The sequence below is a fragment of the Schistocerca gregaria genome, chromosome 2 (genome assembly GCF_023897955.1).
Source record: "Schistocerca gregaria isolate iqSchGreg1 chromosome 2, iqSchGreg1.2, whole genome shotgun sequence".
In the NCBI taxonomy this organism is placed as follows: domain Eukaryota; kingdom Metazoa; phylum Arthropoda; class Insecta; order Orthoptera; family Acrididae; genus Schistocerca; species Schistocerca gregaria.
Window position 1 is genome coordinate 60,765,904 of NC_064921.1, and position 25,491 is coordinate 60,791,394.

The 25,491-nt window shown below is 43.2% G+C and overlaps 1 protein-coding gene across 13 annotated transcripts in view; it reads left to right on the forward strand.

The window, feature by feature from the left end:
* Positions 1 to 25,491, forward strand: part of LOC126336314 (zinc finger protein 62-like) — a 205,722-nt gene that overhangs the window by 61,299 nt on the left and 118,932 nt on the right. For all 13 annotated transcript variants that reach the window (XM_049999866.1, XM_049999873.1, XM_049999874.1 and 10 more), the window contains exon 3: positions 650 to 712. In XM_049999866.1, the coding sequence (XP_049855823.1) occupies positions 650 to 712 (63 nt within the window). The remainder of the gene's footprint in view (positions 1 to 649; positions 713 to 25,491) is intronic.

Sequence of the window (25,491 nt, forward strand, 5' to 3'; positions counted from 1 at the left end):
GTTCCTTAGCCTGTCTTCCTCCAGCTAAGAGCTAGTACTTAAGCTCACAATATGTTAACTTTAGCTTTTGATTTCCTTGTAATATCTCAACTCACTTACATAAGGTCTGACTTGCATAAACTGTCTTTGGTTATTAAAATGAAACAGTCTGTTCATATATCCCCTGATGTTCTACCCATACATGCTATCATAAAAATATTGTTATTATTTTATCTAACATCAGTGCTCAGTATATAGCTCACCTTTTCAGGCTTGACTAAGGGGAAAAGGCCTGATGTTAATGTTGGCATTCAGCACTGGTACAAATGGATAGTGGATTTGACTGCTAAAGTCAGAATGCAGTTAAAGGGTTGACTATAATGTGGACTTTGAATTTTTAGGTTATGGTTCTGAAATCAAACCAGTTTAGCTACAGATAATTTTATACTGAGACAAAAGAACACTTTGTTTAAACAGAAATAAGATAAATTTTTAAATGACTGAACAGAAGGCACACCCTCACCCTTGTGCTTTCCTTTTATTTCATATAGTTTTCCTTTGTATGTGCCTCTAAGTGTACAGAAACTGATGTTGTTTTATAGTAGCATTTTACTGTAAGCCCTTTTGTTCTCCATGTTGAATAGTATGAATGTATTTGTTCTTTTTTCAGTAAAGGAAGAAGTTCTGATTACCACATCCCTGGTTCCAGTTTTACCTACACACATCATAAATGGTAAAATACTTTGTATTTATAGAATGATTACTCATTAATATAAGGTTGCCTTCGTGCAGGATAATTAAGTGTAACCTCTAGTGAGTAGCTTTACCAGCAGTTGTTTGCATTGTCATGTGTACTGCAGTGCATTTCTAGTCTGTGATTTCTGCGGTAGATGAGCTGCTTTTCTTATTAATTCTTGGTTACCATCAACACATTTTCTCTGCACCCTCAACCTTAATAATGATTTTTTCCTTTCAAGTCTGCTTATTTAGTATGAATGTGGAGCTACCCATCCTTTCATCAGTATATAAACACAGTTGAGAATGGTAGCCATTGTTAATAACCTCATTTGTCTCAGATTCTTCAATGTAGTTCTTGACTTTACTTTCTCTCAGATCAGTCAGCTGTACTTGCACTTCTAGGCAATTATTTAAAATTTTTTTTTTTTTATTTTGCGAAGGTGGTAACTGTCCTCAGGAACTAGGACCTGTGTTGCCCCTGTCCACAAGATTTAGGTTGCTATTGAGACTTGCAGCGTTGGTGGTGACCCATTTGGAATAGTGGCTGCGATAACGTGAAACTTACCTGAATCTCTACTGACACCCATTTTTATCCTTTGTTATATTCTTCGAGATTAATCTTTGGTACTGACAGCTCAGTAGTGTCATATCATTGCCTAGTGACAGCAGGAGCCAGCCAGAAATGAGAGGTGCTCAAGCAGGCTGCATGAGCTACATTGGCTTCTTGTGAAACAAACGCAAGAATGCGTGTTAAACGTGATTACTGTGTTTCTTGTGTGTAACTGATGTCATTGTTTCACTTTGCTTAAATAGAAATCTGTGTGTTACTTTATTCCATGTTTGATGATTTCAGTATTTTTTCACTACTATTTCATCTCAAACTGTGACAAAGTGCAATTGGTACAAGCATGTGAAGTGAAACGGTGGAAGAAAAGTGTGCTACAGAGCCTAGCCAGTGAATTTCTGTGTTTGGTGTGGGAGTACTTGAATGAAAAGAAGGATGGAGAGCCTATTATTTGCTGTTGCTCATGTCAAAGAAGAATGGAGAGCTTCATTTGCTGTTGCTCAGCTCGTAAAGAGGACTGCAACATTTTTGAAAACCATCAAAAACACTATTATAACAGTAGGAAGCTGCAGACATCTGTAAAAAATGAGGCCGAGAAGCAGCACATGATAGCCCTGGAATATTTCCAAGAAGACACCATTTATCATCGTACATATATGTAGCTATTATATGAGAAAGGGATATCCAACACTTTTGAAACTTTTCATATTGCTGCAGAAAGATGATCATTTTGATGACAGAAATGGGGCAGTGATATTTCAAAGAATGTCAAAGAAAGTGAGTCATGATCAGATGCTGACAGTGATATGAGTACAATTTTACCTTTAAGTACAACACAGTCAAGAATTTAAAAAATGAGGGTGTCGCTGACAGATCATGACACTAGATATAGTTTTTGTCAGATTAATATGCTAATACATTAATTTGTTGTTAGTTAATAGTGAAAATGTTAAACAATGCAAACAAAGACTACTGAAGTCTGCAATATTACAAACATATGTGCTTGTCATTTGAGAAGTGGCAACAAATTACTTTAACAGTATTTTCACATACTACATATTGAATAGTTCTTTGCACCTTTTCAGTTTTATTTGTTAGAACTAGTAAATGCCAGTAAATTGATGCATACAGATAGAACCTGTGTGTTGTTGCATATTTCACTTTTGCCGCCAGGTTACATGAGCCATAAAGACTGACATGTCTACACCACATCTTGTAACATTGGTACTTGGTCGACCAACCTGTCTATAACAATTATTTGTCTCACAGATTATATTTTGATTTGGATAATAGTAGTACACAGTGTACTTCCACCAAGAGGTAAATAGATCTGCATTCAGATCATGCAAGGGGCCATTATACATATCACAGAAATTGTGAATAATGTATGCAGGAAAGAATAACAACAAAACTCAATAAACAATGAAGTTCATATACATGTAAAGTGCTTGGTTGCATATAAATAATTTAGGGAATAAAGGTAATAACTCACCGAATACCGAATAGTTGAGGCAGTGATATATCGAAAAAGTGTGCCCCCCCGTCCTCTCCCTGCTCCCCCCCCCTCCACACACACACAAACACACACACACACACACACACACACACACACACACACACACACACACACACACACACACACACAAAGGGAGATTCATCTTTTATGCTTCAATTATTAAATTCATGTGCAGGCAGGATAGAGGAGATTCTCCCTTACTGTTCACAGCTAGAGTAAGTTTATATGTCGTTCCTAATTGCAGTGTCTGTTTAATGCAAAAAGATGCACCAGTATTTTGGCCACTGGTGAAAGTGGTGTTTATCAGGGTGTGTGATACTACTGATGCAACATCAATTTAAGTCTGGTAGTACCTTACATTGGCCCAAGTTGGCAAATCAGAAGAGTTGCTTTTGAGATGTGGTGCTACTCCCTCAGTGTCTGTTGTGGCATTTAGAATCTGTCAGCATATTGTGTTCCTTCTATAGGTGTCTTGGATGATGGAATACCCTTGCAAGCACTTTATACCTGTGTGCCAGCTATGTTGATAGCCAACATGACCATTTGTGGTTAAGGTTACCAGCTTCAGTTTAGTGGCCTGCTTTCTTTATCTTGATTGTATCCAATGTCAACCTTTTGGGTATTAGTGGCTGTCAAGCTAGTGTACCAGACATTTCAAGCTGTATATGTTTGCCACATTCAGTTTGCTCCTCATCCACGACTGATTTGTGATGCTGTCAGTATTTATGTACCTTCTGTGCACTTTATCCGCATTTTTGCTATTCATCAGGATGATTCTAATTGTACTATTGTTCCATTACATTGTTTTATTGTCCACTATGTGAATAATTTTCCCCATAGGTCTGTGACTGCCTGCACAACTGCTGGAAGTGGTGTGTGCAGTTGTTCCACCTTATTGTCCCTGTAGTATGTGTCTTTTTTTGGATCAATTCTCTCTCTCCCCCCCCCCCCCCCCCCCCTCCTGCAGTATCCTTTACCTCTGAAGGTGGTGCCCCCAGGGGCTCAGCATTCATTTGTCATTTGCTGGGTACGGGCTTGGCGACCCCGGGGTTCCTGAGCTGGGGACTAGTAAGTGCCGCCAGTCCCCTGTCATCGTAAGCTCTGGGCATGCTTCAACGACCACCGTGCGGCGCGGAGGTGGAATGTTGTGTGTCTCAGGGAATGGGGATCTTGGCTTGGCCGCCCAGATCGCGAGGACGGAATAAACCTCTATAAACAACCCCTCAATCTCAAGGTGTGCTGCGCGCCGATGAGATGCATGGCTGTTGAGGTGGAACAGTCATTAGCGGGCAACCTCTGGGGAACCTGCCGCACCTCAGTTGTATAAGGCTTAACTAGACATGCGGAGCTCTGTCTAGGTGGACTTCTAGTTCCCTAGGTGCTCGTGGGACCGAGATGGATCCTTCGAAATCCTCTTTTCCTCCTCCCAGCGGAAAGGGTGGGCCGCTGGAGGGTTCTAACACCCAGTTTATGAAGAGGGCTCATGCAGTCAGTCCCCCTGACTGCAGCACATCTTTGACAAGTGAAGTCTTTAGTAACAGGATGCATTCTGGTGCTCAGAATGTGTTTCTCATTGTGAAACGGATTGAGGGTAGTTTCGAGAAGGTTTCGCCCTTCTATATACAAAAGGGATTGGAGGGCATCTGTGGCTCCTTGAAATCGGTGAAGCGCTTACGTAATGGGACCTTGCTAGTGGAAACTTCCACTTCCCAGCAAGCAACTAACCTCCAATCTGCTAAATGTCTTGGAGAGTATGCCATAGACACTGAATTGCACAGCACCTTGAACTACACCAAAGGTGTTGTGACATGCCGGGATCTAGTTGACATTCCCGAGAACGAACTGCAACGTGAGTGGGCTCTGGAAGGTATCGTTGATGTCCAACACATCATGAAGAGGGTTGATGGCAATCTTGTCAAATCCGACTCCTTTATTCTGACCTTCAGTAGCACAAAACTTCCTGAACATGTTAAAGCTGACTTCCTTCGCCTTAGTGTGAGGCCTTATTTTCCAACCCCCATGCGCTGTTTTAAATGCCAGTGTTTTGGGCATACCACCTTAGGATGTAAAGGCGAAGCGACTTGTGGCAACTGTGGTAAGGCTGCTCATGAAGGAGTTGGTTGCTTGTCTCCGGCTAAAAGTATTAATTGCTCTGGGAACCACCCTGTTTGTAGTAGGGACTGCCGAATATTTTTAGAGGAACGCAAAGTCCAGGAAATCAAAACATCCAAGCGAATCCCCTATGGTGAGGCCAAGGAGATCTATAAGTCGATGCAACCTCCCACATTTGCTACATCTTTCGCATCCCTGGTTCAGAAGCCTACTCCAAAAGTCGATGCCTCAATGCACACCGAGGTGGTGAGTGTTGGCACTAACACCTGCAGCTGTCAGTGCACTTGCAACGCAGCCAGTGTTTCAGAGCCGGTAGCCCCTACTCGAACGGCAGACAAGGGTATAGTGGCAAACTTGGGCCAGCCCCTGTCGCCTCCAACAGCTGAGGCTGTTCCCAAGCCCAGTGCGCCAATTACCACTCCCACATCAGCTCCCCCAAAGCCCACCAAACCACAGAAAGCTCCTGTATCGCAGCAACACCGGGTCAAATCCCGTGGTAAACCATCTGACCATGCGGCTGTTGTTTTATGTGAGGCTTCATCTGACTCTTCATCAGAGTTGATGGAATACGACGTATGTGTGGGGCAATCAGCTCACCCCACACCTGCCCCTCCACCTGCTGCGGTCTTCCCACCCCGTCGGAGAGACAGGATGAAGGTGCTACTCCCAACATAGATGGCTCCCATACTTCAGTGGAACTTGCAAGGGTTCAGGACGCATGTGGAGGAACTTCGTCTACTCTCTCAGGGTAGACCACTGTGTCTCTGTCTCCAGGAGACTTATTTCCATCCCTCATACTTCCCTGAGCTGTGAGGCTATACACTCCACAAAAAGGACAACCTGAGTGGAGAGAGAGTTAGAGGAGGTGTAGGTATTTTCGTCAGGACTGACTACCACTCCTCGCCTCTCTCGCTTATGATGACTTTACAGGCTGTCGCTGTGTCTGTGCAAGTACGTCATCCATTGACTGTCTGTTCACTTTACTTGCCCCCACATGAGGCACTTGATGAAGTGGCCCTCACCGACCTTCTTACACAGCTCCCCCAACCATTCATTATTTGTGGTGATTTTAATGCCCACAATGTGCTTTGGGGCTCTGCAATTATCTGCCCCAGGGGTAGAGCAATTGAGAGGCTTCTCCTGTCATCCTGTGCCTACTTGCTCAATGGAGGACAGAGTACTCATTTCTGCACAGCGACTGGGTCGTTCTCTGCCATTGATCTCTCGCTTTGCTCTCCAGCTTTTGCGGCCAGTGCTCACTGGGAAGTGGTCGCTGACTTGCATGGCAGTGATCATTTCCCCATCTTGATTCACCTGCCAGATGGCGTGGGCCCCGAAAGGAGACCACCACGATGGGTGCTCAGTGGAGCTGACTGGACACTTTATAGCCAGTTGGCCCAATTCGAACACTGTGCGACTGTTGAGGTGTGGGTGGATCATATTACCGAAACGGTCCACCACACCGCTGCAGCATCCATTCCACAGTCCATGGGCCCCCGGAAGAGGCCATCTGTGCCTTGGTGGAGTGCCGACTGCCGCTCTGCTATCAGGACCAGGCGTGCGGCTCTGCGTCGGTTCAAGTCTCGGCCGACTGCTGAGAATCTTGCAGTATTTTGGGTGGCGAGGGCAAGGTGTCGCCGCATTATTCGTGAGAGCAAGAAGAGGTCATGGCAACAGTTTCTGAACACCATTAATCGTTCCACCAAAAGTTCCATTGTGTGGGAGACCATCAGGAGAATTTCTGGCAGATGAGGGAGGTGTCCCATAGCTGTTGTAATGAGTAACGGCACTCTCCTCATGGATCCGCGAAACATTGCCCAGACTATGGCAGCGTATTTTGCCACAGTTACTGCAACAACCAGTCAGGATCCAGATTTCAAGCGCCATAGGGCCGTTGCTGAGAGATGTAGTCTGAACTTCCAGTCCACATCTCATGAAGTTTACAACTGCCCATTTTCTATGTGGGAGCTGGATTCTGCATTGTCTGGATCTCGTGACACCTCCCCTGGTCACGACAGGGTCCATTACAGTATGCTATGGCACCTCACAATGCGCAACAAAGAAATCCTCCTCGCACTTTTTAATGGAATTTGGGCGTCGGGTCACTTTCCTGACGCGTGGCGTGAGGCAGTTTTAATCCCTTTTTTAAAACCTGGGAAAGACCGCACAAGCCCGAGTAGCTACCGTAGTGTTGCCCTCACTAGTTGCATAGGGAAGACCTTGGAGCGGATGGTCAACCGCCGCCTTGTCTGGATGTTAGAATCCCGGCAACTCCTTAGTCGCTTTCAGTGTGGGTTCAGGAGGTTTTGTTTCACCTTCGATAACCTGGCACTACTGGAGGCGGCTATACAACAAGCTTTCCTACGCCGTCATCACCTTCCAGGTGTATTTTTTGACATTGAGAAGGCCTACGATACCACTTGGAGGCGTCTCATCCTGGAGCAACTTCACGAATGAGGTTTTCGGGGTTGTCTTCCTCTTTTCATTCAGTCTTTCCTCTCGCCACGATATTTTAGATACCGAATTGGTGACGTCCTGTCTGATCGCTTTGAGCAGGAGAACGGTGTCCCTCAGGGTAGAGTTTTAAGTGTGACTCTCTTTGCCATCGCTATTAATAGCATTACGTCCATAGTAAAAAGTCGTGTCCAGTGTTCTTTGTTTGTGGATGATTTCTCTTTGTTTTGCTCTTCTTCAAGCCTTGCAATGACAACTCGTCAGTTGCAACTTACGATTAGACGTTTGGCTGACTGGGCGCGGAAGAGTGGTTTCAAGTTTTCCACCGAGAAGTCTGTATGTGTTCGATTTTAACCTTTCCTGAGAATGCGGATGAGGGACACTATTCTCACTTTTAAAGACACGGTGAGGTTTCTGGGGCTCATTTTTGACTCGAAGCTCACGTGGTTACCTCATCTTAAAGACCTGAAACAGCGGTTGCTTAAAGCTTTAAGTACTTTAAAATGTCTTAGCCACAGTACATGGGGAGCTGACGGGACTTGTCTGCTCCAGTTTTACAGGGCGTTTGTGCGATCTCGGCTCGATTATGGGTGCACAGTGTATGGGTCTGCGAGGCCTTCTTACTTGAAGATGTTGGACGTTGTGCACCATGAAGGGCTTCGGTTGGCCACTGGGGCATTCCGAACTAGCCCCATACCAAGCCTCTGTGCAGAGGCTGGTGAACCGCTACTTCCTATGTGGCGACGGCTACTTACAGTGTGCGCCAGGCATATAAAACTTTGTCCACACCGTACACCCCTGCATACCCTGCCATTGCTCAGCCTCCTCTGGCACAGTTATTTCATAACCGGCAACGTGCAACGCAGCCCTATAGGATTCGCACACAGGATTGCCTCGCTGCGATGTCTATGGGTGGTCTTCGTTTTTTGCATCGCGGTTGTAGCAGATCCCCCCCTTGGCTCCTCCGGAGACCCAAACTTATTTTAGATTTGACTAATTTTAAGAAAGATCGCACACCAGATTTTACATTCCAATGTCTGTTTTTTAACATTTTAGATGTGCATCACAGTTTCACTGTCGTGTACACTGATGGCTCCAAACAGGAGAATTTCCTTGGCTGTTCTGTAGTGTTCCCTGATCAATTTACCCGGATTCGCCTCCCTGCTGAATATACCGTTTTCGCAGCGGAGCTCCACGCGATCCTGAAGGCACTGGAGCAGATGAATCGTGTTCGGGGCGATCGATTTCTTCTCTGCTCCGATTCTCTTAGTGCCTTACAATCACTGCAGAACCTGTATCTGACTGAGGCTATGGTCCAGCTGATACATGACCAACTGTACTTGCTCCAACGGCGGGGTACAGAAGTATCCTTCTGCTGGGTGCCTGGTCATGTTGGCATCTGGGGCAATGAACAGGCCGATCGGGCTGCCAAGGAGACCTGCAGAGAGCAGGATGTGGTCCAGTGTCCTATTCCCTTGCAGTCAGTCATCGCTGCACTCCACAGGAAGTGCATGGAGTTGTGGGAGGCCGAATGGCTGGCGGTGACGGCCAATAAACTGCGGTTGATAAAGTCAACCATTCGGCCGTGGCGTTCCTCCTGCCGGTTGCTCAGGCGGGAGGAGGTGGCCCTCACATGTCTTCGGATCAGGCACTGTCCTCTCACACATAGCTTTTTATTACGGAAGGAGGATCCACCGTTTTGTGATGCTTGTGGTGTGCACATCTCTGTCCGGCACATTTTAACAGACTGCATTTTATACCGTGATGCTCGGGCAGAAGCACAAGTTGCTGGGGATCTGCCTTGTTTTAGCTAATGATGTCTAGGGTTTTTAGGTTTTGTGATGTGTCTGGACTCTGGCCTAAAATTTTAGGCTGGAGGTTTTAGTGTATTGCAGAGTGGCTGACTCCTCCCCTTTTTTCCTTGCGGTCAGCCAGCCACTTCCATCTGATACGTTGTTTTAGCTTCTTCTATCATTTTCTTCCTGTGTTGTCCATGTTTTACTGCTGATGCTCTGCTTCATCCCATGCTTTGTGTGGGTGAGCACATGTTTTTTGACGATTATTACCCATGTTTTCTGTTCCGTTTTATATTCCTGTTCTGGGATTTTTCTTGACACCCGTCTCACTAAGTTACTGAACGGGCGCTGAAGACCTTGCTGTCGTGCGCCCAAGACCCCTCTACTACTACTACTACTACTACTACTACTACTCTGAAGGTGGTCCACAGCTTCTGCAATTTTGACTTTATTATGGGTTCCATCCCAGACTTGGTATGTGTCTTGTGGTCAGCGTATGTAATACAAAATTTCACTGTTGTTGGGGACGGTGGGTCACTGCAAGCAGGAGACTGTAAGAGCTGGTGGTCTTCCTGTAGGCTGTGCACCCAAGTGTACCATATACTACTGACTGTGCACTTCCTCATGAAGGGCTGCCAACGGCATTGTAGACACAATGGATTATGACAGCAAAATCCAGCAATTAGTCTGGAATTGCTTCTGTGAGAACATACAGCTAAGGGTTTCAGGAAGATGCAGACCATCTGTAAATAGAACTTATTTTTGACAGATCCATAGACTATTTCTGCACTGTACAACTTGACCTGAAATTTGTAAAGAGACTTAGCCATTAAAACTTTCAATAAACACATTTAATTTCCCAACATACAGCCTGGCGAAGTACCTAACAAAAAATTTGCAGCACCCGGTGGGCAATAGGCCACAATTGATAAAGAATTCAGCCCACTTCACCACATTCCTAAAGCAACAATCCATATTGGCTCTGAACCTCACAGTTAGTTTTGACATTATGCTGCTGATTACTAGTGTTACAGTGGAAGAGATGTGAACATGTGGAGCAGCTCCTGATGTAAGTAACCTTGAGGGATTCTGTTTATGAGCACTTTTTTTTTCAAGTGGAAAGGACATTTTTTATAAATAGATGGATAACATAGTGATGGGATCTGAACACATAAGTGCATAGGTCTCCAGCACTGAAAGATACCTGCATGCCATGTCCCATCACCACCATCCACAACAGAGGAACTTGTTATTTCAAACTCTGACCAAGAGGGCCTACTGAATTTTTGATACTGGTACCATAAAGTGGAAACTGCAAAAACTGTAAACCACCATATTGTGGATACTATGAACAAACTGCTAAAAATATTATGTCCACAAAGAATAAGAGGGGAAGATTCGAGAAGGGAAATAACTGTGCACCAGTGTGTTGCTCCTTTAGTGTTGCATACCCTGGTGAAAGCCACTTGCAGCAGTGGCCAAAGAACAAATGTATAATTTTACATGACACGGGTTGTAACTCATAAGCACTTTATGTAAGTTGATGTAGAAGTAGATAGCTTGGAAGAAAGAATTTAAAATAAATTATTTCTGGAAGAAAAGTTGATCTTTGCATTGACACTTTCTGTGCAATACATCCATCAACAGCAATTCACAAAACTAGGCAATTTGCAACATTTCAGAATGATTATTGGAGGTCCGTTCATAAAGTAAACAGCTGTTGAGGGTAAAATTTTTGAAACAAGCAACAGAATTGTCATAATATTTGCACTTAAAATGGAATTTATTTCTTCACTTATATACTGATAGTGCCTCTCGGATACATTTTTCGGAGGCAGGTAGGTGTCCATGTCCTGCGGGTGTGGTCAGATCTCTGTCTTTGGTTACAAGAAGCAATGCTGTGTTGGGGTACCCAAACAAGGAATCTGTGTAGTGCTTGGGCAGGGATGATGAAATGCCATACCTTGTGCAGCTTGAACTGATTTAACAGAAGTGGAGGCTGCTAGCAGCCAATGTTTTGTGGCTTCACTTACGCTGCAGTCAGCAACCCATTTACGCTGCAGTCATCAACCCGTACACTAGAGATGGTGCACTAGTGGTTGTTAGTGGTGGCAACACAGTGGTTGCTGGGCATACAGTAGATCTGGTAGCTCAATTGGACGATGTGTGACAGCTGTCCAGGTACCTTGCCCACCAACTTGATGCCCTGGTGGTTGGCTGGGCATCTGTTAATAGGCCCTCAGTGACAATTGTTTGGCTGTAGCTGGCTGTAGCATTGCCTGGTCATGTTGACACAATGATGACTCCACATCCTGCCTGTTGATTTGTAGTAAGGTGGACATAATACAGACCATAGTCAGTAATCTGAAGAAGTCATCAGCTGTGAAGTAATTCATGCAATAGTGCCAAAAGTGTGTCATGTTGTGGCATAATAAAACAATTCTGTGGTCTAATTGCTTATGTAGTAGGCACAAGGAAAAGCACAATTGGTCAGCTAACAGATCCAGAGTTCATGTAGAATTTAGTATACCTTTTATTTATCATTGTCTGTTAAAGCACACAAAGTTAAATAGACAAAAATAAGATAAATTGATTCATGGACTGCATAGGGAACATTAGCGAATGTGGCACAACGGACCTGGAGACGCCAGAATATTTCAGATGGATTATGTTATGCGAAGCAGATTTAGAAATCAGATTTTAAACTGTAAAACATTTACAGTGTCAGACGTGAACTCTACCCGTAGTTTATGAATTATGAACTGCAGATTAGAATTGAAGAAATTGCAGAAAGGTGAGAAATTAAGGAGGCGCAGCATCGTTCATTAATTTAAAGGAACCACTGGTTGTTCAGAGGGACCACTAGACAACAGTTGATTGAAATAGAGGGATGGGATGCAAAAGAAGACCAATGGGAAAAATTGTAGAAGCATATGTGACTATGGGAAAGATGGATACTGCCTCTCAGAAAAAGAATCATTGCAGAGTAGAGAGGCATTGGTAAAAATATTCAGATCACAAGACGAAAGAAATCTGAAGACAATATTACAAAAAGGAAAGAAGAAATAAATGATGATCGCATGGGAGATATGATAGCAAGAACAACTTGACAGAATACTAAACAACACAAGTTAGAAGAAGCACCTGGAGATCCTAGGGAGAGTCTGCCACAAATGAGTTATCCTACCAGGTTAAATATCCTCGGGCTTGAAGACTAATGTAACTATCTCTAATCCAAATAAGACAGATTATGACATGTGAATAATGCAGAACTATCAGTTTAACAAGTTGCGGTTACAAAATACTGGTACAAATTATTTATAGAAGAACGAGAAGACAGGCAGCTGCTGGCCTCAGGGCAGATCAATTTGGCTTCTGAAAATGTAAGAACACTGATCTGATGATTTATCTGACAATGAACTAATTAATGGAAAATCTCATATAAAGATGTGAAACAATTACTAACAAAGAGATAGAGGGGCTGGCCAGTACTTAACTCAGCTCAGTACAGCCAATAGAAACACAAAAACACAAAACAACCAAAAATTTAAGTTCCTAGCTTTCGGAATAAATGTTCCTTCATCAGGGAGGATATTGTCATAGGCTGTAAGATGAATTTTGACAAAAGTAAAACAACAGTAATGGGTTGGGGTTGGGTTGTTTGGGGAAGAGACCAAACTGTGAGATCATCGGTCTCATCGGATTAGGGAAGGATGTGGAAGGAAGTCGGCCGCACCCTTTCACAGGAACCATCCCTGAATTTGCCTGGAGTGATTTAGGGAAATCACGGAAAACCTTAATCAGGATGGCCGGACGCGCGATTGAACCGTCGTCCTCCCGAATGCGAGTCCAGTGTGCTAACCACTGCGCCACCTCGCTCGGTAACAGTAATGGAATGTAGTCAAATTAAATCAGATAATGCTGAGTGAAGTAGATGAGGACATGCTAGACCAAATGTGGTAGATAAGTTTTGCTGTTCGTGTAGCAAACTAATAACTGCCAAAGTGGAGAGGATGTAAAATGCAGACTAGCAACAGCAAGGAAACTATCTCTGGCAAAGAGCAGTTTGTTAAAATCAGTTATTTCTAAATGACAATATTTTCACAATTTCACTGTAATTTTGTTTATTATGTTGACTATTGCAATTTTGGCTCTGGAGTAATTTTCAAGAGCAACAGGAAAAATAACAATTTTGTGGCACAATGTGATCAAATGTACAAAATGCAGGCAGCATGCAGTGTTATTCACTGCATCACCTCTCAGCACGTCTCATGGATATATACATACTGTACATGTGTTGTCAAATGTACTCTGTTTGATATCTGTATATTGAACCAGATGTCTGGTCATGAAATGTGAGAACAAACCATATACAGATATTATACACAAAATTGTACACTTTGGATATACCTTTCCATCTGTGTCCTACACTAATGTCAACTGAGCAATGAGAGGTGGTATACAGTTGTTCAAACAAGAAATAACAGTGTGTTTAGCCTAGGAGAGCTCAGATACTGTTATTAGAGTGAGACTGAAAGACAAACCACTGTATATTTTAGTATACTTAAACACCACTCACAGATTAAGCTTCAGGTTTGCTCCGACTGGAAGACTGCAGCATACAAGGCAGTTGTGAGAAGAGACATATGATAATGGGACATGTGATCATCCTGTCTCCAATCCCTGAGGCCATTATTGCCAGTAGTTGAATCCTGTTGTTGCCATTTCTTCTTTATTCAAGTAGCTCGTCATTTGGCCTCATGAGCTGAGTGGCACCTTTCGAGAATGCCTTACCTCAGAGAGAGGGGGGGGGGGGGGGGGGGGGGCAATCTGAGGAGGTACTGGAAATCAAACCCAGTGGTGCCACATCAGGATATGAAATAGGTAATTTATTCAGTCTAACACTCAGTATAAATTTATAATAAACTTCTGCAATTACATTAATATTTCATAAAACTGTCATACACCAATCTCACAGGTGTTAAAACATGTAACTTCTGAAAAGAGTTAGTTACAATTCCTAAGCAGCATGCATAAATATTGTCACTAAAGCCTGTCTTGTTTTACATAATAATAGAATATTATACATTACCTATGCACAAACATGTGATAAAGTGTCAGAGAGATGAGTGAGGAGTGTAAAGTCAGCGATTTGGTACTTGGTTTGCAGACATTCAAAAATCTACAAATGTAATGTGCCAATAAAATGGATGGGGATGTTAATAATGTGCCAGAGATTCATAGGCAGAGCTTACTGAACAGCAGTGGATTAAATGTTAAAATGTCAGTTTGACAATATTTTTTGACAGAATTTTTTAGCTTTTAATTGATGGAAGAAAAGTGCACACTTTTACTTGCATTTTCAAATAAAATAATTTGTTTTGTTAGGCAGTAAGACAGAATTATTCCTAGATTTCTGGAAAGCATTTGGCACAGTGCCTCACTACAGATTGTTAGCAAAGGTAGAAACATATGGAATAGGTTCCCAGATACACGAGTGGCTCAAAGTAATAAACCCAGTATATTGTTCTAGATGACGAGTGTTCATCAGAGACAATGCTGTTGTCAGGAGTGCTCCAGGAGTCTGCCTTTATTTTCTATATATACAAATGATCTGACAGATAGGTTGAGCTGCAACCTGTGGCTGTTTGCTGATGTTGTGGTTCATGGGAAAGTGTTGAAGTTGAGCAACTGGAGGAGGATACTTGAGGACTTAGACAAAATTTCTGATTGGTGTGATGAATGTCAGCTAGCTCTAAATTTAGAAAAATTAATTGGAAAAACAATCCTAGAATGTTTGAATACATAATTGGTTGGCTGCTGCTTGACATAGACATAAATATCTAGCTGTGATGATGCCAAGTGATACAAAATGGAATGAGCATGTAAGGACAGCATTAGGAAAGATGAGTGGCCGACTTTGGTTTAACGGAAGAATTTTAGGCAAATGTGGATCTTCTACAAAGGAGATCCTGTATAGTGCAAGTAATTCTAGAGAAATGCTCAAGTGTTTGGGATTACCACCAGCTCAGATTAAAGGAAGACGTCAAAGCAATTCAGAGGCAGGCTGCTAAATTTGTTACTAGTAGGCTTGATTAACATGCGAGTATTACACAGATGTTTCATGAACTCATTTGGGGATCCTTGGAGGAACGATGATGATCTTTCATGACCACAAAGATAAGATCAGAGAAATTAGAGTTTTGTGGAGGCATATAGACAGTCATTTTTCTCTCTCTCTTTGTTTGCCACAGGAACAGGAGAGGAAATGGCTAGTAGTGATATATGGTATCCTCTGCCATGCAGCATACACTGGCTTCCAGAGTATGTGTGTAAAAGTGGATTGATGGAACGTTGAACAACCTTTTGACTGCTGTTTCCTAATGCCAACATCAATGTTCATGATTTTGTAATTTTTATGCAAAGGCATTGTTTAAATTCTTCAGTCTGCCAGCTATAGAATGGGAGAGCAACCATAAATGGTGCCAGAGACAGGAATTCATACGACATTATTCCAAATGTCTTGTCTGAAAATTACTTTGAGTAGTATTATGAAAAGGTTAGTTGCTACTCACCATATAGTGGAGATGCTGAGTTGCAGATAAGCACAATGAAAAGACTGTCACAAAATGAGCTTTCAGCCAACAAGACCTTTGTCGAAAATAGACAACACACACACACACACACACACACACACACACACACACACACATGACCACAGTCTCTGGCAGATGAAACCAAACTGTGAGCTGCAGTGCATAATGGGAAAGGTGGGGTAAGGTCAAGGCGGGGGCAGGGAGGGGGAGAGATAGCATCTTAGATGTGGGGGACAGTAAAATGCTGCTAGTGGGAACATTTAGGAATGAGGTGGAGACAGGATAGGGCAGCTAGGTGCTGGCGGAAGGTTAGATGTAGGGTGTAGGAGAGAGGAGGAGTGGTAGCGGAAGTGGAGGGAAGAGAAAGACTGTGTGCGTTGGGGGAACAGAGGGGTGTGTAGTGCTGAAATGGGAATAGGAAAGGGGATAGATGAGTAAGAACAATGGCTAACGAAGTTTGAGGACAGGAAGGTTACAGGAACATAGGATAGGGAGAGTTAACCCCCCCCCCCCTTCCTCCTTCAGTGTACTTCAGAAAAGCTGGTGCTGGTGGGAAGCATCTGGATGTCATAGGGCACTGTTGTAGATCTTATAGCAAGAAACAGACCTGAATTTTTTGAATCAATTAACATAGAGGAGGACTTTGGTGATCATAATCTGTGATATCATCAATGACTATGGGCATTATAATGGCTATTAGGAAGGGTAGAAAAATATTTTTGGCTGCCCAGGGTACCTGTGCGGTCTGAGGCACCTTGCGTCAGTTCGACAGTTTGCGCAACTCCCCCCTCCTCCCCCCTCCCCCCTCCTCCCTCCTCCCTCCCTCCTCCCCCCTCCCCCCCTCCCCCCTCCCCCCCTCTCCCGTTGAAGGTTTGGGTCCTCCCTCGAGCATGGGTATGGGTGTTGGCCTTAGTGTAAGTTGGCTTAACTTATATTAAGTAGTGTGTGAGCCTAGGGACCGATAACCTCAGAAGTTTGGTTCCATAAGAACTTACTACAGACTTCAATTTTTTTTCTAAAATATATTTGCTTAATAGCAGTGATAGAATACAAGTTGGAGAGTATTTAAGTATTCGTCATCAAATATTCAGTGCTGAAGATGAAGCTGGGGAGTACAAATGGATAAAATTCAAAAGCATAGTTCAGTACACAATGAACAAGTATGCTCCAGACAAGACCCATTGTCATTTAATAAAAAGGTTCAAAGTCAAAACCTATCTGACAAACTAAAACTGAACAAAATGAAAAGGAGCACAAGGAGAGCAATTAGAGAAGTGTTCAGTGACATTGTAACTAAATCTTGCTAGCTGATCTAACTACAACCTCTAAGAGTTTCAGTCTTACATAAAATTGGTAAGTGAATCAAAATGATATCTTCAGTCACTTCATACCAAAATGGAAGATGACAAAGAAAGACTGAAGTATTGAATTTGGTCTTCCTAAACTGTTTCACTTTGGAATAATATAATATAGTCACTCATGTCAATCATTGGACGATGGCATACCTGTGAGATTCCACAGAGATTCTGTGGAAGAACTTGCTCTCCTTCTGGCAGCAATTTATCGAAGGACACTGGAGCAATCGAGGGTACCTAGTGACAGGAAATAGGTGTAGGTCACTCTCATTTTTGAGAGGAGTTGTAGGACCGATGCAGATAATTATAGGCAATTATCACTGACATCAGTCATTTGTATAAATTCTGGAACATGTTTTATGTTCCTGCTTTATGATGTTTTTGAGGAACAAAAATCTTCTCTATAAAAATCAACATGGATTCATCAAACAGAAATATACCAAAACTCAGCTTCTTCTGTTTCTCCATGAGGTCCACTGTGCTTTAGATGTCAGCATTCACACTGATGCATTCCTTGACTTCAGGAAGGCATTTGATATAGTCCTGTACTGTCATTTAGTGAAAATAATACCAGCTTACTGAGTACTGGATCACATTTTGGACTGTATTCAACATTTCCTTACAGATGGAACTCAACATGTCAGTCTTAAGGGAACAAAATCAATAGATGTGAAGTTAATTTCAGGAGTGCTCCATGGAAGTGTGATAGGATTGTATATAAATGATATAGTAAAAAGTTAATTTCAGGAGTGCTCCATGGAAGTGTGATAGGATTGTATATAAATGATATAGTAAAAAGTGTTGGAAGTTCTTTAAGATTGTCTGCAGATGCAGCAGTTGCCTGTAAGAAAGTAGCAATGCAGAAGGCTGAGCGAACTGCACGAAGACCTGCATGGAGCTGAGTGGTGCAGGCTCTGGTAGTTGACCCTCAACATAAATAAATGTAACATATTGTGCATAAATAAGAGAAGAAATCCACTACCGCACAACTACACCATTGATGACAAATTGCTACGAACAGTAACTGCTGTAAAATATCTAGGATTAACCATCTGGGGTGAACTTAACTGGAATGACCACATAAAACAAATCATAGGAAAAGCGGATTCCAGACTCAGATTCATAGCGAGAGTCTTAAGAAAACGTAATTCATCCATGAAAGAAAAAGCTTACGAGGCACTTGTTCGACCAATTCTTGAGTATTACTCATCATTCTGGGACCCTTGCCGAGTTGAATTTATAGAAGAGATAGACGAGATCCAAGGAAGTTGAGCACATATTGTAACAGTATCATTTAGTTAGTGCAAGAGCATTATGGAGATGCTCAAAGACTCCTGTGGCAGATGTTGCAAGAGAGGCATTGTGAACTGTTCACAGATTTTCTATTGAAATTCTGAGAGAGTACATTCCAGGGAGAGACGGACAACATATTACTTCCTTCCCTATGTCTCAAAAAGTGGCCACAGTAAGAATGTTTAAGAAATCAGAATTAATACAAAGGTTTACTGATCGTCACTCTTACCCCGTGCCATTCAAAAATGGAACAGGGAAGAGGGGATCAGGTAGTGGTCCAAAAATACCCTCCACTACACACCATCAAGTGGTTGGTGGAGTATAATGTAGGTGTACAAGGGCATTCAATAAGTAATGCAAGACATTTTTTTTTCTTGGCCAGTTTCGGTTGAAAAAATGAGGAATTTGTTGAAGTACATCGTGGAATATTCCCACTTCAACCCCTATAACTTCGTGAAGTTCTAATATGCCATGGCCATGATGTAGCATTCAAAATGGCATCTGTAATGGAGATGTGTTCCAGGCAGAGAGCTGTCACTGAGTTTCTTTTGGTGGAAAACCAGAGCATCACAGATATTCATAGGTGCTTGCAGAATGTGTGCAGAGACCTAGCAGTGAACAAGAGCACAGTGAATCACTGGGCGAGGTATCGCAATGAGGTTGCACAAACCTGTCCAGTCTCCTGCATGCTGGCCAGGTGCACACAACTGTGACTCCTGAAATGTTGGAATATGCAGACACTTTCATTCGAGGTGATCAGTGGGTCACAATCAAACACGTAGCCCTTCAACTGGAAATCCTGGTTGGTTGTGCTGATACAGTTGGCTCCAAAGACGTGCGCGTACTGGGTTCCATAGCACATAGCAGTAGACCATAAAGAGCAATGAACAACCACCTGTACAGAATTGCTTGTGCATTAAGACGCTGATCAAGAGAATTTTTTTGTCTATCACCACCACAGGAGATGAGACATGGGTTCATCGCTTTGAAGTGACACAAGGGTGCAATCCACAGAGTGGTGCCACACCACTTCTTCAAAGAAAAAGTTGCACTCTCAGCCATGGTGAAAGTCTTCTGGGGCTCTGAAAGGTTTATTCTGTTTGATGTACTTACTCATGATGCAACAATCAACTCTGAAGTGTATTGTGCTACCCTCAGGAAATGGAAGAAATAACTCCAGCATTTTTGTTGCCACAAAAATGCGAACAAACTTCTTCATGCCAACTCAAGGCCTCGCACAAGTCTGCACACCTAAGAGGAGTTCACAGAACTTCATTTTGCTATTATTTCTCATCCAATCAGCTTGGCCCTATGAAGGATGCACTCCAGGGGAAGCAGTACAGGGATGATGGAGAGTTTATTGTCGCAGCACGACGTTGGCTCCAATGTCAACCAGTAGAGTGGTACCATGTGGACATACTGTCCCTCCCTGTGAGGCGGTGCTAGGCTGTTGCATTGAATGGAGATTATGTTGAAAAATAGGGTTTTGTTGCTAAAAGAGTGCGGAATTGTATGATATACTGGAATCCTCAATGAACCAACATGCTTTTGGTGTATGTGTGTGTGTGGGGGGGGGGGGGGGGGGGGGGGGGGGGAGGGGGAGTGTTGCATTACTTATTGAATGCCCTTCGTATGTTGTCAATCACCTTGACAACTTTGACATAATTAGCAAAGATCAATTTGGATTTAAAGCAGGTATCTCTACAACCAAAATGGCATTTTCATGTACAAATAATGTTTTGGAATGTCTTGATCAGAAGACATTGCCTGGTGGCATATTTTGTGACCTGTTGTAAGGCATTCAACTGTGTTGATCATAGGATACTTGTAGAGGAAACATAACGCTATGGAACCTGAGGGCAAAAGTTATCTGGGTAAAATCCTGTCTTCTGGATAAAATCCTGTCTACAGGGCAGACAAGAGAGAGTGTTAGATGGAAGGAATATGCAGCTAGGAACTATAGATTCTGCTTGGGAAATGGTATTTATGAGGTCCCACAAAGTTTTACCCTTAGTCTCTGCTATTTCTTATATACAATATTGACATATCTCTGTTTCCCAATAAAGCAAGTGGCTTCACAATGTTTGGAGATGATGCAAGCATTGTTATAGACAATGAAACACCCACTGACTTAGAGTTTAATGTCAAGCAGTTACTTGCAGATGTTCTGAACTGGTTCACAATATACCCTCTAGCAGTAAACCTCAACAAAACAAATTACATTCAATTCCATTTTGATCCCAGTCTACAGGGGATTGTTATTACATACAAGAGCCAACAGATATGGAGGCTGTAATGTTTGAAGTTCACAGTCTCCATGGGCATAACTGGCTTAACTGACACCACATCCTCCAAATCCGTAACAAACATTGCTCAGATACATTTGCCACCAGTTTTTTTTTTTTTTTTTTTTTTTTTTTCAAAATTGGAGACATCAGTGTCTCAAAATATTTGTATTTTGGCTACTTTCATTCCCTGTTATGTTAAGGAATCGTCTTCTGGGGCAGTTTGCTGCTACCAAAATAGGTCTTTACTATTTAAAAAAAGATCGCTAGGGTTGTGTGTAGATTGCCTCCAACAACCACATCATAACCTTAGTTATTTATGTCATTATTCATTCATACATGATCTGACAATGACATAGGATTTGTAATCGCAAGGCAATGAAAATAAATAGCTCAATAGCTGTTTAAGCAATTCTAAACATGTTATCAAAAAGAAAGTTTCTATTCAGTATATAGTAGAGATGCTGAGTCGCAGATGGCTGAAAGCTTATATTGTGTCAGTCTTTTTGTTGTGCCTATCTGTGACTCAGCACCTCCACTATATGCTGAGTAGCAACTTTCCTTTTCATAATATTGTTACATTCTATGCTGGATTTTCCATTGTTTGATTTTCGTTTAAGTAATTTGGGATATTAAGTACTACCTCAAAATATTTCATTTCGATTGCAACATTCATGCTTGACAATCCCACAATGGGCTCTCCACTGTTTGGCGGGTTCGTGCTTGGCTTCCATGGGGCCCCAGCCTTTGCGGCATTTTTTCCCTTCTGTGCTACATGTCTATCCTCTTGATATTCTTTTTCCCCTCCCTTGGGGAACACGTCTAGGTTGTTCTTGGGAATGTTCTGCATTGTTTGTCACTGACGTAAGAACATTCTCACCTTTCTTTTTCGCTCCCTCTTCCTTTCTTTGTTTCTCTTCTCCTCTCGTTCCTCCACTTCGACGTTTGAGGTTCCTCTTTTTCTTCTTCCTCTGTGTGCGCCCATGCATCTGACGCATAACAGGTGACTGGGTAACACATAATTCCCAGCCCTGGGTCGACAGGTAGGGTTCACACATACCACCTGGTATAAGCCAGGCCCAGGGAGGGGTGACTGCCTGAGCTGCAACCTTCCCAAATTGCTGATTGGTCCCTCTGTCAGATGTTCGGGAGGTGTGACCAGAGGTGTGAACAATCACCTAAGGCGGGTGCGCCACCATGTGAAGGGAGGCCCCACACCCTCGGAGATACTGGCAATCATGGGGGATTTTCTTGCAATGAGTCAATCATCTTCCCAATCAACGTCTACGAAACATAAACGTAATGAAGCTAATGTTTCGAAGACCCTTCCTGCTGCACCACAGTTCCTCATGGTCTCATGTACTGAAGATGGTCAGCCCTTCACCACAGTAAATCTGTTTATTACTCAGAAAGATGCTGATGCAATTGCTGGTCCTGTGAAATCCTGCTCTCATTTATGGAATGCCACTTTCCTTTTGGATACTGCTTCTGATTCTCAAGCTTAACAACTGCTTGCTGCCTCACTTCTCAACGGGTACCCTGTTCGTGTCATGGCCCATAGAACTCTGAATTCTTCCCGTGGTGTAATTTACACTAGGCTGCTCGGTGGTCTAACCAAGGCTGAAATCCAATCTTATCTCTTCGATCAGGGTGTCATTGCCACCTGTTGTGTAATGAAACAGGTAGATTCCTCCTTAATGCCCACCCGCACTCTTTTCCTCACCTTTGATAGAGTGGTGCTGTCATCCAAGATCAAAGCAGGCTATGAAATTATCACAGTCCAGAAGTACATTCCAAACACAATGCACTGCTACCAGTGTCATCATTTCAACCACACTAGAACATCTTGTTGACACCCAGCCAAATGTGTAACCTGTGGTAGGGATGCACACGAGGGTGATTGTCTTCCTCCTTCTCCCCGCTGTATCAACTGCAATGGCGGCCATGCTGCCTCCTCTCGGGATTCTCCCGTGTATCCTGATGACCGTGCTGCCCATGAGGTTTGCTCCATGAGGGACATGGCCACGCAGACATGTGACCTCATATTCATCTCTGAGGTTGTGAAATTGCCCAGTGTCAAGATAGAATCACCATCCCCCTGTCTCACTGTGCAACAAACTGTCAAACTCTTGCCTCAAGGGGCGGAGCCACCAGCTACACAACAAGTAGGCAGGAAAGGACAGGAGGAGTACTCCCATGAAGACTTACTCCATCCCTCTAGCCAAACAACACCGTAGTCTTCCTCTAATAGGAACGGCTTGAAGAACTTCACCAAAGGCAAACAGTCTTTACCTTTGCCAATGCAAAAATCCTGTTCGACGGTGTCGCCACATGGTACCTTAGCCCAGCCGGCCTCTGTCTTGCTGCTGCACACCACCAATTGTTTTTCAGTGTTGGACTCCACAGATTGACCGCACAAGCAAGCCAATGCTTCTGTGGACTCCATGGAGCAGGATCCTCCTGCTTCTGTGCCCCGTAGTAATGACTCTACACTGGCTGTCGTTTGGCAGCTGCCGAGTTGACACCCCTACATCTCTTACTCCTCATGACTGTCCTCCAGTGGAACGTTCGTGGCCTTCAGTCCCACAAAGAGGATATATGGCTGCTTTTAGCATTGCAGCATCCCCTTGTACTCTACCTTCAGGAAATGAAATTGCACCCTCATGACAGCTTTGAACTTTCACATTACTTACTGATGTGTTTTGACCTTCCCCCTGAGGTCAGCATTCCATCTCATGGGGGTGTCGTGCTGCTCATACAGGATGACATTCATAGTCAACCAATCTCCCTGACTACCAGTCTTCAGGTTATTGCTGTTTGCCTTTTCTTTCCTCGTCTGACTTTTTTCCCTCTGTACCATTTATGTCCCTCTGTGATTCGTTGTCACCAGGGCAGACTTCCTTCAGCTTATTGGGCAGCTACCTCCCCCATTTCTGCTTCTCGGTGACTTCAGTGCGCATGATCCCCTTTGGGATTTTTCCAGGACCTGTCAGAGAGGTGCCCTCTTGGCTGACCTTCTTAACCAACTTAACCCTTTTCTGCCTTAACATGGAGCACCCACTTTCCTTCCCGATTCCTTGTACACCTATTTCCGTTGAGACCTATCCTTTTGCATTGCCCAGCTTGCCCATTATCTGGAGTGGACCGTTCTTTCTAACACCTACTCGAGTAACGATTTCCCGTATACTCTCTGTTTGCTGACTCCTACCCCATCCATGTGCACGCTTAATGGCAGCTTACTGACTGGCAGCTTTACTCCTCCCTGGCGACCTTCAAAGAACATGATTTCCCCAGTTGTGATGACCAGGTGGACTACCTCACCAATATTATCCTTACTGTTGCAGAACATTCCATTCCTCGCACTTCCTCCTTACCACATCATATCCTAGTCCCTTGGTGGACTGAAGCATGCCGCAATGCAGTTCGCACATGGAGACATGCTCTCCATGTTTTTAACCGTCATTCTACGATGCCAAACTTCATTCATTATAAACAGATGCATGCAAAGTGTTGTCACTTTCTTCAGGGTAGCAAACGAGCAAGCTGGATTTCATTCACTAGTTCTTTTAACAGTTCCACCCCTTCCTCTGCCATGTGGGCCAACCTCCGACAGCTCTGTGGGGCGGAGATCCATTCCCCATTTCAGGCCTCACAGTAGCAGATGATGTTATCGTGGACCCGATTGCTATCTCCAACACCTTGGGCCACCATTTTGTGGAAGTTTTGAGCTCTTCCCACTATTCTAACGCTTTGGATGACTTAAAGTGGTGAAGTATGTGTGTAAACTCTCACTTATTTAACAATATGGTGTACTTGAGATTGTCAGCTGACTTTTCTTGCTGGTTAGCTTGCTGCTGCAACCCCCTTTTCTCTTCTTCTCCAAAGTATATTTGCTAGGAACAAGAATTTCTCAAGACTCTTTCTACTTATTAATAATTTTCTACTTATTATTATAATTAAGCAGATGTATACAGCCTTTTTTTTCTTACTTCAGTTAACGATGTATATTTAAACATCAAACTTTTACAGATCTTATTCCCAACATAAGCAAACACTGTCAAGTCAGTCTCCTTGCATATCCAAAAGTTAGAAACAAATTTCATTTACACATAAGAGAAAGTTGGCTTAAAAACTAAGTCCATTCTCATCCTGAATCTGAATACATGTCTATCCTCTCCAAGTCCAAATGAGCATTAATTAACAATATTTCAACTGTTCTTCTTTCTTTCACTACTATAGCAAACCATGAACCATGGATCATGCCGTTGCTGGGGAGGCTTGCGTGCCTCAACAATACAGATAGCTGTACCGTAGGTGCAACCACAATGGAGGGGTATCTGTTGAGAGGCCAGACAAACGTGTGGTTCCTGAAGAGGGGCAGCAGCCTTTTTAGTAGTTGCAGGGGCAACAGTCTGGATGATTGACTGATCTGGCCTTGTAACACTAATCAAAACAGCCTTACTGTGCTGGTACTGCGAATGGCTGAAAGCAACTGGAAACTACAGCTGCAATTTTTCTTGAGGGCATGCAGCTTTACTGTATGGTTAAATGATGGTGGCATCCTCTTGGGTAAAATATTCCAGAGGTAAAATAGTCCCCCATTCATATCTCCATGCGGGGACTACTCAGGAGGATGCTGTTATCAGGAGAAAGAAAACTGGCGTTCTGTAGATCAGAGTGTGGAATGTCAGATACTTTAATTGGGCAGGCAGGTTAGAAAATTTGAAAAGGGAAATGGATAGGTAAAAGTTAATATTGTGGGAATTAGTAAAGTTCGGTGGCAGGATGAACAAAACTTTTGG